The sequence below is a fragment of the Sabethes cyaneus genome, chromosome 3, assembly GCF_943734655.1.
Source record: "Sabethes cyaneus chromosome 3, idSabCyanKW18_F2, whole genome shotgun sequence".
Classification (NCBI taxonomy): domain Eukaryota; kingdom Metazoa; phylum Arthropoda; class Insecta; order Diptera; family Culicidae; genus Sabethes; species Sabethes cyaneus.
This window is the reverse complement of record NC_071355.1, coordinates 30,899,144-30,915,409: the sequence shown is the minus strand read 5'-3', so window position 1 is coordinate 30,915,409 and position 16,266 is coordinate 30,899,144. Positions and strand designations below refer to the sequence as shown.

Here is a 16,266-nt window from a genome sequence, read left to right as displayed (position 1 = left end):
CTTGCGGTCATTGTGCTCTTCACTTGTCCGCTCCATTCTGGAGACATTGGCCATAATATGGAGTCCCGATAACGAAATTTGGAGCAACCGGATTGAAGCAGTACAGGCCAGATTCCAACCTTTCGTTTTTGGATTTTTACCGTGGCAAAACCCCAACCATTTGCCACCTTATGCTGACCGTTGTCGACTGCTCGGAAGCGAGACAGTGGCAGAGAGGCGAAATATTTTTCAAGCAGTTTTCGTGGGAAAGCTATAGTTAGACGATAGTTATTCGAGTTAAAGTTAAAGAGTTTGTGAGATATAGAAATTTTCCGGCGGGCGAACATGATTGATTTTTGTTCGATTTATATGTAACTAGAGTCTTAAAAAAGCCACATTAGATAATTGATCTTTAGTGAAAAAATATATTGGCAGAATTTGGTTCGATTTTCCCGGAGATAATCCGGATCGTAATGTAACTATTTTTCACGTCATAGATAGCACAAGAAATTTGAATCGCAAGCTGCTTAACTGACTGCGCATCAGTTCTACCAGATTGAATTCCCCATTAAGGGGAAACCGAAAGTGGCTCAAAGATGGCTGGGTAAATGGCTACCATTTGAAGCATGTATTGTTTTGCACCTTAAAAATGCATCTGTATTGGCAGAGTACGCTTTCGCCACGTAATCAGTGCTTCCAGCGCTGTTATAATTTCCTAAAACTTGTAATTCAATTTATCGCTCTGCTATGTATCAATCAACGCTCAGCAAAACATAATTGCTAATGGAAAAAAAATTTAACTGATCATATCGATCATTACGTGTTCATAAAAGCGACCAATGTATAATTTGGAATTAGTTAATAGATATTTGGTTGCGCACATATTTCGTTGAACTAGCGATTTCCAAAAAAGCAGCAACACAGTATCAAACTTTCGTCACATAAATGAGCTTTTAAAGAGCTTTCAACTTTCGCCGCATCGATGAGCTTAGAGTGAGGTAAACAAACAAAACGCACACGCAGGAATCAAAAACGCAATCCGATGCAAGCGGATTAATTAAGTATCCTAGTCATCCTACGCATTATTCAGTTGCTGCTGTTAATTTTGATTGAATCGGAATGCCTTGATAAAGAAAACAACCCCTTTTTCGGGATGTTTGTAGTCAGTGCGGTTGGCTGCGAATCAGCTGTTTATGTTTGCAAGCTCCGCTATTTGACATTATTACCAATACTAATGCAATATTCAAATAAACGTTTAGGATTTTAACGAACACATGAGATGTACAGTACAGTGTTTGTCGTACTAACACAATAACGTGAGCCACTTTCGGTTCCGCCTTAACCATATTTTGGAGTGAAATTTTATGATTCCCTCTGACGTTACTGATTTCAAAATTTATTATAGGTCGACTTTGGCGTTAAAAACATTTGAAGTAATGCAACTTCTCAGGCAAACCAACAAACAAAAACGCCGATTCAAGCCACCACTTACCGGTTTCTTCAGCTGACTTTTAAGGTACTCGTACTTCTGCTTATAGTCCCTCGAATATGGCACCACCTGACCGGCGATCTTGGGGTTCGACAGCCGCGGATCGTCCCACTGTGTTGCCCGAGTGTTGTGATCGATAAAGAACGTCCTACCGTCGCTGTGTACACGCTCTTCCCAGCCTTCCGGCAGTGGCCCTAGTTCGTCGTCAGCTCGACCGGTGCCAGTGACACCGGCGACTCCGGCGACTTCGCCGTTCGCTCCCGCAGCCGTTGCACTGTTAGCCTGTGCAGCATTAGGAATCGCACTGGCAACACCGGTTCTGGGATCGACCCAGGACGTTTTCTTATTGATGTGATCGATGAAGAAAAGCCGCCCGTTACCGGCAAATTGCATGGTCCAACCCGTTGGTAAACCTTCGGAACTAGGCAGTGGCGGCTGGTGCGAAACAGCAGCTCCCAATTGAGGTGAGCTGCTGGGTGACGACCTGTTGCTAGCATTTATCCTGCTGATCGTACTGTCCGCAAGCTGTAATGAAATACAAAAACATATGCTTTCGTTAGTAAGGCATCTTTAGACCGTGATTACCACCACCAGCCTAACTACATCTCAATTAGTCTAATTTCCAATCAACTCTTCGATTCGTGCTCGACTAGAATCGATTTTAGTGCGTTAGTATCAGTGCGAACGAAAGCGACCCCACAACCACACGGATCTCAACAACGGACGGGTGTATTTTATACCACAAGCGGTCGGGTGCATTGACTGGTTAGAAATTGAAAATCTTGCAGCGGATAGCGCAAGCGAAATGCGTAAAGACTGGCATTGAACATCTACCTCCCGTGCCGTGGTTCCTCCCCCGGTGTCGTTAAGCAGCACACCACCGTTAGTATTGTTGTTGCTTTCGTCCTCCGCAATGGAGCTAGGGTTGTTCTCTAGGGGGTGTCGCGAGGCCGGAATCAGCGGCGAGGTGGTAGCCCCTGTTGGTGGCTGAGGAGCCATCCGTCGTCCACTGGTCGGAGTAGTACCCGCAGAGGCAGTCATCGGCGGTAACGGGGCTGGTCGGATGGGCCTTCCACTACCACTGGTACCATTCGGAAGGGATACAGTCGATGGTGACGGCGATAGACCACTTCTTCATAGGGAAGATTTCGAACGAAAAGAAAAGGCTTGTGTCAGAGAGAAAAGAACTTAAACACAGTGTGGGTTTGAATGATTAAAGACAACCTGGTGGTGCTGTTGTTGTTGTCACCGTTCACGGATTCGCTCAACGATTGATCCATTCGCAGGCTGGTGTTACTCTCGGAGGTGATACTCATTGTGTCCTGTATTGTGGGAAAAACAGCATTGTTTGGTCGATTTGCTTTAAGGAGGGTGCGTTACAAACCATGCGTCACCATCATTCGTGAACGCAAGGGGACGCATGGTTTGGTAGTGCTTCAGTAAACTGCACTGTTACTGAATTCAAAGCGGTGATGTTGCAGAGCAGCGTTATCAAAACTATGACTATAAATTGTTACGTTGAGTATTAACAACATAAACAGCTTGTTTTGCCCGATAAGGGCTCACTCATTGAAAGCTACTGTCTAGCTTTCAATTCAGTTTAAATTAAGCATTAAAGCCAGCGAGATGAAGGTGATTAAGCAGTAAGAGTGCGCTGGTAATGTGAATTGAGTGCATTTATTCTAAGCTACGTATTATATTTTTTCAAGTTTCCTAAAAATTATCCCACTTTGGGTGTTGGCGAACGCTGTCGTGCAGAACCACAGCTGCATCCCCAGCAGCTATCCCCACATGTGTATTTTGGATAACGTCAACTACAGCCAACATAATTCAAAGGCGCACATATTTCCTAAAGGTTACCCTCACGTGCGCATCATCAACAATGGTTGGTTAGTTCAAAAGCAATCGCGAGTAGAAGTGCTGGATGCTGAACTGTACAATAATTTCGACCGACCCGAAGCGCTTGAGCTAGTTGACGTCGATTTGCAGATGCTGGAAATCCCACGCTCTCTGAAACTAGCCAATCTCGGTTTCAATCATATTAATCAGTTTTCAATTGAAAAAGCCGAAGGAGACCCGTTGCTTACATATTTGGATGTTACCAGAAACTCCATCACTGACCTGATTAACGTGACTAGTTTGGTAAACCTAGAAACCCTCTATCTAGTCGACAACCAAATAGAAATCATCACTCGGTACGCCCTTAAGGGTCTCAAAAAACTTAAAATTCTCAACCTTGAGGGCAATAATATTGTACGTGTCTCGATGGAAGAATTTCCACGAAGTTTAAGTTTTCTGAAACTTTTTAACAACGAAATAAAGGAACTGAATTACGAGCAAATGACGCTTCCCGAACTGGAGACTTTAAACCTAGAACATAACTATCTGCAAACGATTAACACTCGGGCATTGCTACAGGCAATGCCGAAGCTGACAACATTCTACATAGGCGGCAATTTAATCAGTCATGGTGAACTCTCAGAGACCATCACCCTCCTGGACCGTCACAATATAAGTTACAAAAATGAAAATGATCCATTCGGATGCAATCAGGAAAATTATGCAGAAGAGATTTGTATGCAAAAGCACAGCTACATCGATAGAGGCTGGCTCACGGTGATTGGTCTCACTGTCCTGGTGCTACTGGTTGGCACTGTATTCGTCTGCATTGTTTGGCGGGTTTACATTGCAATGAATAAATGAAAACAAAACCGGCTGTGTGAATATGTATATGTTTACTAAAGTCATCCGATTACTATGAAGCGATAGGCTAACCTAGCACACTCTTATCAAATATAGTTCTGCCTATGAATGCCGCATGATACGTCTGTCTGAATTCCAATAATTTGTTTATAATCACAAACAAACTAACTATGTTTCTTAAAGCCAATCTAATTGTGATATTTAGCAGATCATTTTGTTGTGCCGGGATTTGCTCACACGACCAGAGAAAGATTCTCAGTTTTTATTTCATTCGGCGCATGTGATTTGATTAGTGAATTTAAATGTAAATATGTTGAGATAATCTATGTTGAAACTTTAGATGTGAATAAATAAATTGTTGTGTTTACAACTTGCAGTATTTATTTTTAATTCATTGCCTATTAGACCCTGATTAGTCGGTAAAAACACACTCGATAATTAATACCAAGTAATCTGGTCGGTAACTTCCGAATACCATAAAATGTATTCATCAATAGATCGGTTGTATTTGTAAACAAACATCGTAGGTAATAACAGCAATCAACATCACGTGATGTATGCGTAAGATTTTTTTTCCATTCAAATCTACTATTATAATCAATGGAAGGATTAAAAAAAAATTCTTCTACTCAGGGACAGTTCGATCACTTTGACTCAATTTTGATTCATTTGACGGTACCGCAAAATTTGACCAAGATATATATGGGACATTTGTAGAACTAGTTATTTGTCTACAATTTTGCTGAAAAATGTTTTGCTGTATCTATTAGTATTTACGGTGCTACAATGCTGCTAGATCATTATTAGTAGCTCAGTGAACGTTCGCCGATTTCATGTCTAATTTCACTCCTTTCCATATTACTCCAAATTTAAGGCCAATTCCAAATCCATTTTTTCATTTCAATTACAAATAGAAATAACACTTCAAGCCCAACTTAGTCCAAATTCAAGCCTAATTTAATATCCTATGTTAAGTCCGATTTCAAGGCCAATTTTAAGTCTTATTTGGTCGGTGTTAAGTCCCCTATTATAATGACAGTTCAGAGCATGTTTCCCGTAACTGCTACCAGTGTTGTAAGCGGCGCTGCAATCGCATTTTCGGGCCATCCATAATAAATGATGCATTATTTCTATAGGAAACCGTTCACTTTTGTAGTAGCAATTATGGAAGGAAAAGCTCATCTTGCGTTACATTTGAAATGCGCGTATTACAAAATTGCACATTTATCTTGCTGATTGTAAATCGATAGCTTTTATTCTTTGTTGTATTTGTTTATAATTATGTAATTAAAATGAAAGTCGTAAGCAAATAAGATCTACTTAATCCATCACACGACAAATATACAAACGTAAAGAAACCGAGTGGAAATTTTTTGCAGTACCAACCAGCATATGTATATAAAAAAACAATCTTTTACTTGTTTTGGTTTTCGTTTGCACAAATGCCTTTTTGTAGGTTCATGCTTCAAACATTCTGTATCTGTTTACGCAGATTTCAACGAAAAAAGTAGAATGAAAGGTAGATCAACTTTGTTGCAATAAGCATTTACGACGATGATTTTGGGATTGTCGGTCCATGCCGACATTTTTTCACGGTCTTGAGTGAAACAATAATTTCTAAATAGTATACTGAAAGACAAAATTTGCACGCGTATTGCATGAAAATTCATGCAATGTTAACATTTCGAGTTATTCACCACACTCAAAGGTTAGTAGCGGAACCAGGAACCAGCATTTCGAGGTACGTTTTTTATATATGGGAGCTGTCAGTTTGTTACCCCGTTGGTCAGACCGAACCAAGTGACAAAACTCTGATTTTGAGAAAAACGCGTTCGAAGTTTGCTGCTCTGTATGGTTTATAGCTATCAGTCGTTCGAAATCATCTCATAACTCTGGCTGTTTGCAACATTTATGTAGTCTGATTAGAGTAAAATGCAGCATAGAACATTTTTGACCGTTTGTTATTATTAACTCACTAGTTGAGCCCGAATCTTACGATCCGGAAAATATAAATGTCAGAATTCAGAAAACTGCGGATATATTCCATTGGCCAGTGTTTGCTAACATGTTTAATCTTTGTACTAGTTCTTTGAGTTCTTAAATTGCATAATATAGCTCTAAGATGTTGTACATAAAAGAGTCAGCCGGAAACTGAAACAAATAGCTTTTATGGTCGTATTGGATTTTATTTAACTGAGTAAAAACTTCTGGGTGTTTGCAACAATTATGTAGTATGATTAGAGTAAAATGTTGCTAAGTAAATTCTTGATCGTTTGCTATCATTATGATATCGTGACAAGCAATCGAGTTGAGCAGTCGAGTCTTGCAGTCGAATCAAGCAATCGAGTCAAGCAGTTGGGTCGAGCAGTCGAGTTGAACGATCAAGTCGAGCAGTCTAGTCGAGCAATTAAATCAAGCTGTTCAGTCAAGCAATCCGATCGAGCAATTGAGTCGAGCAGTCAAGTCGATCAGTTGAATCGAGTGGTCGAGTCGAGCAGTCAAGTTGAGCAGTTAAATCGAGCAGTCCAGTCGAGCAGATTAATCGAGCAGTTAAGTCGAGCAGTTGAATCGAGTAGCCTAGTCGAGCACTTGAGTCAAGTAGTCGCATCGAGTGGTTTAGTCAAGCAGTCGGGTCAAGCGGTTAGGTCGAACAGTTGAGTCGAACATTCGACTCGGGCAGCCGAGTCGAGCAGTTGAGTTGAGCAGTTGAGTCGTGTAGTCCTAGTCCAGTCGAACAGTTTATTCGAGCAGTTGAGTCGTGTAGTCCAGTTGAGCAACTGAGTCGAGCAGTCGAGTCAAGTAGTCCAGTCGAGCAGTGGAATCGAGTAGTCTACTCGAAAGTTGAATCGAGTAGTCTAGTCGAGCAGTTGAGTCAAGCAGTCTAGTCAAGCTGTCGTGTCAAGCGGTTCAGTTGAGCAGTTGAGTCGAATAGTTGATTCGAACAGTTAAGTCGAACAGTTCAGTCGAGTAGTCCAGTCGAGCAGTTAAGTCGAGCTGTCGAATCAAACAGTTAAGTCAAAAAGTTGAGTCGAGCAGTCGGGTTGAGTGGCTGAATCGAGCAGTTAAGTCGAGCAGACTAGTCAAGCTGTTGAATCAAGTTTTCAGTTGAGTCGAATAACCAAATTGAGTAGTCTAGTCGAGCAGTTGAATCGAGCAATCGGGTTGAGCAGTTGCGTCGAGCAGCCGATTCGAATAGTCCAATCGAGTAGGTGAGTCAAACAGTTCATTCGAGCAGTCGAGTCGAATAGTCCAGTCAAGCAATGGAATCAAACAGTTGAATCGAGCAGTTGAGTCGAGCGTCCTATCAAACAGTTGAGTCGAGTGGTCTATTGAGCAGATGAATTATGCTGTCCAGTCGAGCAGTCGAATCGAACAGTCCAGTCGGGCAGTTCAATCGTGCAGTTAAGTAGACCAGCCGGGTCGAGTAGTACGTCAAGCAAACGTGTCAAGCAGTCGAATCGAGTAGTTAAGTCAATTAGTCCACTTGAGCAGTTAAACCGAGCTGTTCAGTCAAGCAGTCAAGCTGTCAAGTCGATCTGTCCAATCAAGCAGTTCAGTCGAGCAGTTCAGTTAAGCAGTCCAGTCGAGCAATCAAATCGAGCAGTCTAATCGACCAGTCCAGTCGTCCAGTTGAGCAGTCCAGCAGTCGACCAATGACTGAGTGACTGAGAATACATCCCATTGCTACGAAAGCATGACGTCCTGTCTGGGATCTGTTTTAGTTACCGATAAGCCTCTTATGACGTCCTGTCAGAGATCTGGTTTTCGGTACAGACATAAGCCTCTTATATAAATAGATAATATAAATATATTTTTTTAAATTTTGCGACTTGGTCCGGTCTGATTTAACACCGACCATTTATAGTTCAGACCCAAGTCTATTTCTAGTTCAATTTCAACTTTGATTCCAAATCCAGTTACACCCAAAAGTTCGGAATTTTTAACCTAATCGGCTGGTCTTTTTGTGATAAGTCAAAATAAACTCGCCATCCAGGCCAAAACATTTTTCTGAAAGAATTATCGTGATATTTCGATTCAAAGTTGCTTGTCGAAGGTATTCGAAAACCTTATCCACGATTCGCCCTAACTGAAGATTCATCGTACAAGGACCTCAGAATATCAATTATGGGTTTGTGAAAAAAAACGTTCAACGATTGCTAACTTAATATCGCACAAGGGGTCGGACACTCAGCACATACTCCGGTACAGTCTACGGCACACACTGGCATATCTCCGACACAATTACGCAATGAAGTGCCTAGAAACAGAGTGAGGATACAGGAATCTATACCTATAAAAATGGATTTCTGTCTGTCTGTCGGGATGTTCCTTATTGAATCGAAAACTACGGAACCAATCGGCGTGAAAATTTGCAAGTAGAGGTTTTTGGGGCCAGGGAAGGTTCTTATGATGGTTAGAGACCCCTCCCCCCACTAAGAGGGGGAGGGCTTCCATACAAATGAAATACAAATTTCCTCATAACTCGAGAACTAATCAATCAAATGGAACCAAATTTGGCATGTGAAGGTTTTTGGAGGCAAGAATTTTTTCTATGGTGAATTAGAAGGGGGACTGCTATCTAAATGAAATACAAATTTCCTCATAACTCGAGAAATAATCAATCAAATGGAACCAAATTTGGCATGTGGGGGGTGTTGGAGGCGGGATTTTTTTATGATGGTTTGAGACCCCTCACCCCTGTGGTAGGGGGATAAGGACTATCATACAAATAAAACAGAAATTTTTGCGTAGCTCAAAAACTAATCGAACTCGAGAAATTTTAGACTCTTTCATAAAACAGTAATCAATAACAAGACCACCAAAAACTATTAATAGTAACATTATATAATTCAGCGCGAGACGGCCACAGGCCGCGAGTGTTGCCGACGACCTGCCGTCGGAAGCGCCGATCACGGCCCCCATAGAGATCACCTCTATCTAGGTATATTTATTTTCCTAGATCTACTGACCTCTATTACTTTCCTTCAGTTGAGTCACCCCTGCGAAATGGTACTTTCTACGAAAAGATTTTCCGTGAAATGGTACATCCCGCGTAAGGTTTTTCGCGAAATGGTATTCTGCGAAACTCTATATTCCACGTTATGGTCAACCGAGAATTGTGTTACGCAAAATGGTAGTCGGCGAAATGGTTTGTAATGATGGCGAATAATGAAATGCTATCCGCTTTATTTTATCAGGCTAAGCAGTGGAGAGATGTTTTCTACTTTACTGTGAGGAAAATTTGTATATTAAAACACCCATGAACTCCCCAGAAACTTGCAAAACTCGAGATTGTGACAAAGGTCATCCGAGATTCACGATTTCTGAACAACACAGTTTAATTTGTGGCAATACGAAGTTTGTCGGGTCAGCTAGTTTATAAATATAGAGTAGGGGTGCGATGTTTGAAGTTGTCATCAATTTTCGTGAGATATAATGAAGGGCAACAACATAATATATTTTATAGTAATGCAGTAACACAACGTCTTCGACATTCAACTATAAATCATCTGCGGTAATAGTGTTTTGCAAAATGAATTCTTCTTTCTTCTGATCCAGTGCCAATTCGCACTTTTACCCCACTAGCGGGGCAAAAGTACGAATACCACGGGGCAAAAGTACGAAGCTCGAATCCATGAAATTAGCCCAACAGTAGCTAACAAAACCATATTATCTTCAATCTGCGTTATGGTTCGGTAAGGAATATTCTCAATTTGCACCTTTACTATTTTGCGCTGGTGTATTGCAGCCTCCGTTAGATCGAAACTTTTCCAGGCGTTTGTTTTTTGTTTCATCAGCAGAAAAACATTGTTTTCTTTCGGCCAACATCTGTAGAGCACACAGTTTTCTGCAGATCTTCCATTTCTAGTATCTGTAATACAGTGCCTAAAGCTGTATATAATTAGCTATACATTTTTACTTCGTCCATAAATCGCACTTTTGCCTCGTCCGTGAATCGCACTTTTACCCCGCTAGGCGCTTGACGGGTTTAGATTAAATTACGGAAAAGCGAAATATATTTTGTAAATTCTTTTCACCGTATTTTCAAAACAGATATGTGAGTGATGTAAAACGCTGCTACAAATTTTCAACAAGTAATATCCTCTTGTTGATATCACATTTGCCGTATAACGAAAAATTACATCAAAACCGCTCTAAAATAACATTTGCACATAACTCAGCAACTATACTTCGTAAGCAACCAAAGTTTACGTTAGATTCTAGCTATCAAAGTAGTCACCCATCCATGCCAATGTAGTCAATTTACTCGGAATCTACACCGATAAATCATTGAATCGCACTTTTACCCCTCCTTACTCTATATGTTGTGTGTTATTATACAAAAATTATTTTACTGTCTTCGGAGGAAAAATTACGTTACACTAGTAATCAAACTATCCAAATTAATTTTGTTGTAAAGTTAAACACAAATGAATTTTTTTTTTCAAAATTTCGAAGATTGGACAGTTAAGCTTTTATTTACAAGCGCAAGTTGATAAATAAAAGCATGTCTGTCCCGTATATTCTTTTTAAATTTTTAATAGTACATGGCGGAAGATAGTTCCTATGGCAATGTATGCACATACCCAAGGCATTCGTAAGATTATATTCAAAAGAGGGCAGTTTCGCTGTTAAATATAGCAGAAAACTTGATAAAGTATGAATTTTGAACTTCAAGTATGCATTACTGTCGAAAACACAACACGAGCTATTTTTTGAAAACTTCTCAAATGAAATGAAAAATCACCATGAAGGACATTATGGAATCGAATCGTAAAGAAAAGCTGCTCTATCAAATACTTTTCTCTCTGTCATCGCCGAAAGAAAATTGTGCCTGTGTGAAATCTTTGCCGATTAAAAAAAATCGTGGCCGAGCTTTAATATAAACTTACAAACAAATATTGCCGTCGTATTACTTTTTTGGTAAGTTATCATCACACTGAAGAGCGGCGTAAATTAAAAGAATATTGTTACCTTAACTGGCAAAAAGAAAATGTTTATAATGGATAATATTACCATGGGACAGTTCAACTGTTCCAGTTTGATACTTTTTGGAAAATTTTTTGAACAAAGTCCGTCTAAATTACAACTTTTTTTAGGTAAATTAGGATATTAATAAGCTACTTCCGACTTCAAAATGCCGTCAAAAAATATTTTTTTCGTTTGCCGCCACTAAAGATATCAACATTTGAAAAGAGCCTATTTTATAAAGAAAAATGCTAATTACTCATGATTTGCTCAATGTATAAGCACGCTCTAGGCTGCAAAACTTTTGTCTTAAAGAGTTCTAAAAGTCATCTGAAGACAATATTTACGAGAATTTCGCTATTAAAACTACAACAAAAAAAACGGTTTTTTCAAGAGTCATCCTAAATCGATTCAGAAAAATGGCTCCAAATCAGTCAATTGAAGAGATACAACAATTTTTTTTTAAATTGCATAAAATTAACAGTTCTACAACTTTGACGAACAATGTTTACTTCTATTTTTCAAAATAAAAAAGTTAGATTTTCGATTTGTTTGAAAATAAGTACCACCCCAAAATTGGATAGCACACAAATGAGCGCCTTTCTACATGCAACAACTTTGTCGAACAAAAGTTTTGTCTGGAAGGTCAATTTTTGGCTAGAAACCTTAATTTCGTAATGAATCAGATAATGGTATTGCAGCAATTGTGAAGATAATGTATTTACTAAAAATTGCCATTAAAAATACATCTACTTGCCGGGCAAAATGCGCACCGCTTTGTAGACCTAGATTGCTAGACTGAATTGCATAACCATAACTTTAAATCAGCAACAATCGCTGCATAAAATATTTGTAACGGAATAAACACGCATATCTATTTGTTTTCGATAAAAATACATTGTTTAACATATTTCTGTCTAATAATGACCACAGAGGAATACGTACATTCAATGAACAACTTTTTTATGATTAACTAAACACTCCAAATTATTCAAATAATGTTTAAAATAGTTTATGAGCAGCTTGAATCCATAATATTTATTATTTAAATTATACGTGAAATACAATGAAGGTTTAATAGCTTTTGGAAAGGATGGTCATCTTGCCCCGCAAAGGTGGTCAACTTACCGCGCAGGTAGGAAAAATTCCCAAAAATCGATGAATTTTTGCTCGTGAATATTTGATAATGCGTTATAACTTTTAGCACCCAATATGCAATACAGCTTATAGCAATAACGCAAAAAAACCTAGCAAGGGTTTTGAGCCCTTTGGTGTGGCGGTGGCGGTGGCGGATATATTGATAATGAGCTTAAGGTGGACATCTTGCCCCGTGCTACCCTATTATCAACTCTCATTCTATAGCGGAATGTTTTTCTTTCGCTCTATACAAACAGATAACTATAGAATCTAGTTGTTATATGAGAATAACGGGTGAGCGAAAAACGTTATTTGAAATAACACTTCAAGCCCAAATTAGTCCAAATTCAAGTCTAATTTAATACCCTATATTAAGTCCGATTTCAACGCCAATTTCAACTCTTATTTATAGTTTAGCTCTCAGCAGAATGTCGGCTGGGAGAGCCTTTTAGAGTCCATAGGATCGTAGCTCTGACCTCGCACTGTCCTGTATTCTAACAGCTGGTTGCGAAGTCTGTCGTATAAAAACAGAAGGTCAAATTTCGATAACGGAATTAGCACCCATGCTTTGCTGTTTATAGTTCAGCTCCAAGTCTATTTCTAGTTCAATTTCAACTTTCATTCTAAATCCAGTTGCACTCGAGTTCCAGTTCGGAATTTTCAACCTAACCGGCTGGTCTTTTTGTGATAAGCGAAATTAACTCGCCATCCTATGATTACACGATTTTCTAGGCCAAAACATTTTTCGGACAGAGTTATCGTGGTAATTCGATTCAAAGTTGCTTGCCAAAGGTATTCGAAAACCTTATCCACAATTCTTTAACTGAAGGTTCATCATACCTCGACCTCGGAATATCAATTATGGGTTTGTCAAAAAAAAAACGTTCAACGATTACTGACTTAATGTCGCATGTTTTTACGCTGACGAATGCACTTGAGAAGCGTCAGTAGATCGATGCCGCCAATGTAGATCTTGCTAAAGCGTTTGAAAGGGTATCACATTTTTTATGGTAACGAAGCTGGTAAGATTGGGATTCCCTGAATGGCTGACACGCTGGATACCGTCGTATTTTACCGTTCGTATGTGTTAATGGAACTAGCTCTCTCTTTCTTTTAAGATAAAATCAGGTTTGCCTCAAGGAAGCCACCTTGGCCCACTGCTGTTCAACCTTTTTGTGAACGATTTGTGCTCCACTCCACATACAATCCGGTATCGATTCACTGCTGAATTTGTGTACATTGAACGGCGTGGAGCTTGATATACGGAAATGTTATGTGATCTCATTCTGCAGAAGCGAACAAACAAATTTGTTTGACTATAGAATACAAACAGTCAGTGTCAGTCGAGTCGATTCTGTGAAAGATTTAGGAATTTTCCTTGATAGCAAACTAAGTTCGCTCAGCAAACACAAAAAGTGTCATTTTACGTGGAATTATTTCACGTTTCCTCCAAGTTTCATCCGAAATCTACTCCGTCCGCCCGCTGAGCACTTTGCCGAGGATTTCGTCACTGATAATGATGAAGGCATTCTTGATGCCTGTCCCTTGCTCTTCGACGGTTCCACCAGGCGGCAACTCCGAGGCTCGGAATTCAAGTTGTTCGAGGAAGACCCGTTCACTTCAGGATTCTCAAACCGGCGGACGTCGTAACGGCACCCAACTTTCTCCTCCCGTCGTTGGACACGTGCGACACGCAAACGTATTTCAGCGATAACAAGATGATAGTCGGATGCAATATCAGCGCTACGTTTATTGCGTACATCAAGAAAACTCCTTCGGCATTTTCGGCTGATGCAGATGTGGTCGATTTGGTTTTCTGTTCGACCGTCGCGGGAAACCCACGTAACTTTATGTGCTGGTCTGTGCGGAAAGAGCGATCCACCATTGACCATGTTGTTATTACTACAGAATTCTGTGAATAGTTCCCCGTATTCGCTCACCTCTCCTGGGCCATGGCGTCCCACGACGCGTTCAAGGTCTGCGTTGTTTGACCCAATCTTTGCGTTGAAGTCGTTCGTCCAAGTGGCCCCCTTCGGGATTTTCTTAAAACCACACTGTTCAGCTAACTGTAGAAATTCTCTTTCCCCTGCAGGTCGGTAGCATCTGTTGGTGCATCGCACTGGATTGCTGTAAGGTTTTCAACCCGTGTTCTGAATCTGGTAACGATTATTCTTTCGTTTATAGGTTCCCACTTCATCAGGGCCCCGTGTGTCGCTGGGCTCAATAGGAATTCAACTCCTCTTTCTAGACTTGAGGTTAGCTAATGAATGCCCACGAACTGTTAATTTATGCATAACCTCCCTTTCATTGTTCCATTTCGGACAAAAAGAGGGCTGACTCCTAGGGTAAGGAAAGGCAGGCGCAATAAACAATTATATTTACAAAAGACCGACTGGACGACTAAAACAGGAATCCCCTGAATAAGGCGATGGGCTACAGCTTTTCTTGACATTGAGGGAGCATTTGATAATACCTCCCACAATTCAATAAATAGAGCCATGGAGAAACGGGGTTTTGACATGTGCATTTCCAGTTGGATACATGCTATGCTAACCAACCGCACAATAACTACAAAACTGGGAGGATTTACTTTAACGACAAAACCAACTAGAGGTTGCCCTCAAGGGGGAGTCCTATCTACTATGCTGTGGTCCCTAGTAGTCGATGATCTTCTAAATAAATTGGCTGAAAAAGGCTATGAAGTCATAGGATTCGCTGACGATATAACAATTTTAGTAAGGGGAAAGTATTAACATACTATTTCTAATAGAATGCCCTGAGCTACACACTTTAATGGTGTGACTTGGAAGGACTAAGTATTAACCCTTCTAAAACAGTCAGAATACCATTTACAAGAAGAAGGAAATAGGGGTAATAGGGGCATAATGAGCATATGGGGCAAAATGGGTCACCGTTCGTTTGAGCATATTGGACAATCTATTTCGCTAATTTTATTAATGAACTTGTTGATAATGCTCTTAATAAGCACCTCAACAAAAACTGCATCCAAATTCGTTGACATGCCTGAGATATTAAGAAAAAACTCGAGCCGACTCAGGATTGTAAAAATACTATAAGAATTGCAACCCACAAAATAAGCTCTATAGCTATTTCGTTGCGTGTTCTGGACTTCTCCACTCCATATATGGTTACTATTACCATATATTAACAATCACTTTGTATAATTTAGATATTTTGTTGTTTTATCGCATTATTATAATTATTTTTGATAAGCATAGCTGTAAGGGGCATGATGAGCATACCTGGCAATGTATTTGTACATAACCAATAAACGCTTTAAAGTAATATAAACATTAAAATGACACAGTCAAGTATAATGCTGCGTAATTGTACGCAACAATCAACTCGAAAATAGCGGTTACAGAGCAAAAGTTGTGTCTTTCATCTACCTGCCACTTGAACCGCCATGTTGCCTATGTTGTTCAACTGAAAAAAAATCGTTAAATAGAAACAATCATAAAACAACCGCTAAATGAAATGCAAATAGTCACCATTTCTCTTTTCTTTTATATCATATAATCTTTTATGTTATTTTCTAGTAAAAACTGGCTAAAATGGTAACTTTAATGAAAGTGCCCATAGTGGCCCATTATGCCCCGTATGGTTTTGAACGAAGCAAAAAGTATCATTTTTTAAACATTCAAATTTGATGGCTGTTCATAGTCAATCAATATTCTAACATTGTTAATTTATCAAAGACATGTCCAATCGTAAGTTTATGTTAATTATTAGAATTTTGATTACGCACTACATGTTTTATGACGCGTTTTGCTTAGGTGGCCCATATTGCCCCTACCACCCCTACAGTATTGCAGCTCTGCAGCTGAAGGGAGTCCAATTGCAGCTATCCAAAAGTACAAATTACTCGGGTGTTATACTTGACCATAAGCTAAATTGGAACGATCATCTAGAGTATGCAATCTCAAAAGCGAACAATGCTCTTTGGGCTTGCAGCAATACATTTGGCA

The 16,266-nt window shown here is 39.8% G+C and overlaps 2 protein-coding genes across 3 annotated transcripts in view; one reads left to right on the top strand and one right to left on the bottom strand.

Annotated features, from left to right (window-relative positions):
- LOC128741325 (E3 ubiquitin-protein ligase Nedd-4-like) overlaps positions 1 to 16,266 on the bottom strand; it is a 42,429-nt gene that overhangs the window by 8,176 nt on the left and 17,987 nt on the right. Inside the window, exons 5-7 of one of the 2 annotated variants that reach the window (XM_053837062.1) lie at positions 2,693 to 2,790; positions 2,303 to 2,600; positions 1,472 to 1,993 (exon numbers count right to left, since the gene is read on the bottom strand). In XM_053837062.1, the coding sequence (XP_053693037.1) occupies positions 1,472 to 1,993; positions 2,303 to 2,600; positions 2,693 to 2,790 (918 nt within the window). The remainder of the gene's footprint in view (positions 1 to 1,471; positions 1,994 to 2,302; positions 2,601 to 2,692; positions 2,791 to 16,266) is intronic. The other variant, XM_053837063.1, reaches the window with a different exon arrangement.
- Positions 3,162 to 4,508, top strand: LOC128741326 (leucine-rich repeat-containing protein let-4-like). Its single transcript, XM_053837064.1, has one exon. The coding sequence runs from the start codon at positions 3,260 to 3,262 to the stop codon at positions 4,169 to 4,171; it is 912 nt and encodes a 303-aa protein (XP_053693039.1). The 5' UTR covers positions 3,162 to 3,259; the 3' UTR covers positions 4,172 to 4,508.

What these genes read in the sequence shown, in the direction of transcription:
- LOC128741326 (XM_053837064.1), top strand. Translation starts at nt 3,260, where the DNA reads ATGTGTATTTTGGATAACGTCAACTACAGCCAACATAATTCAAAGGCG.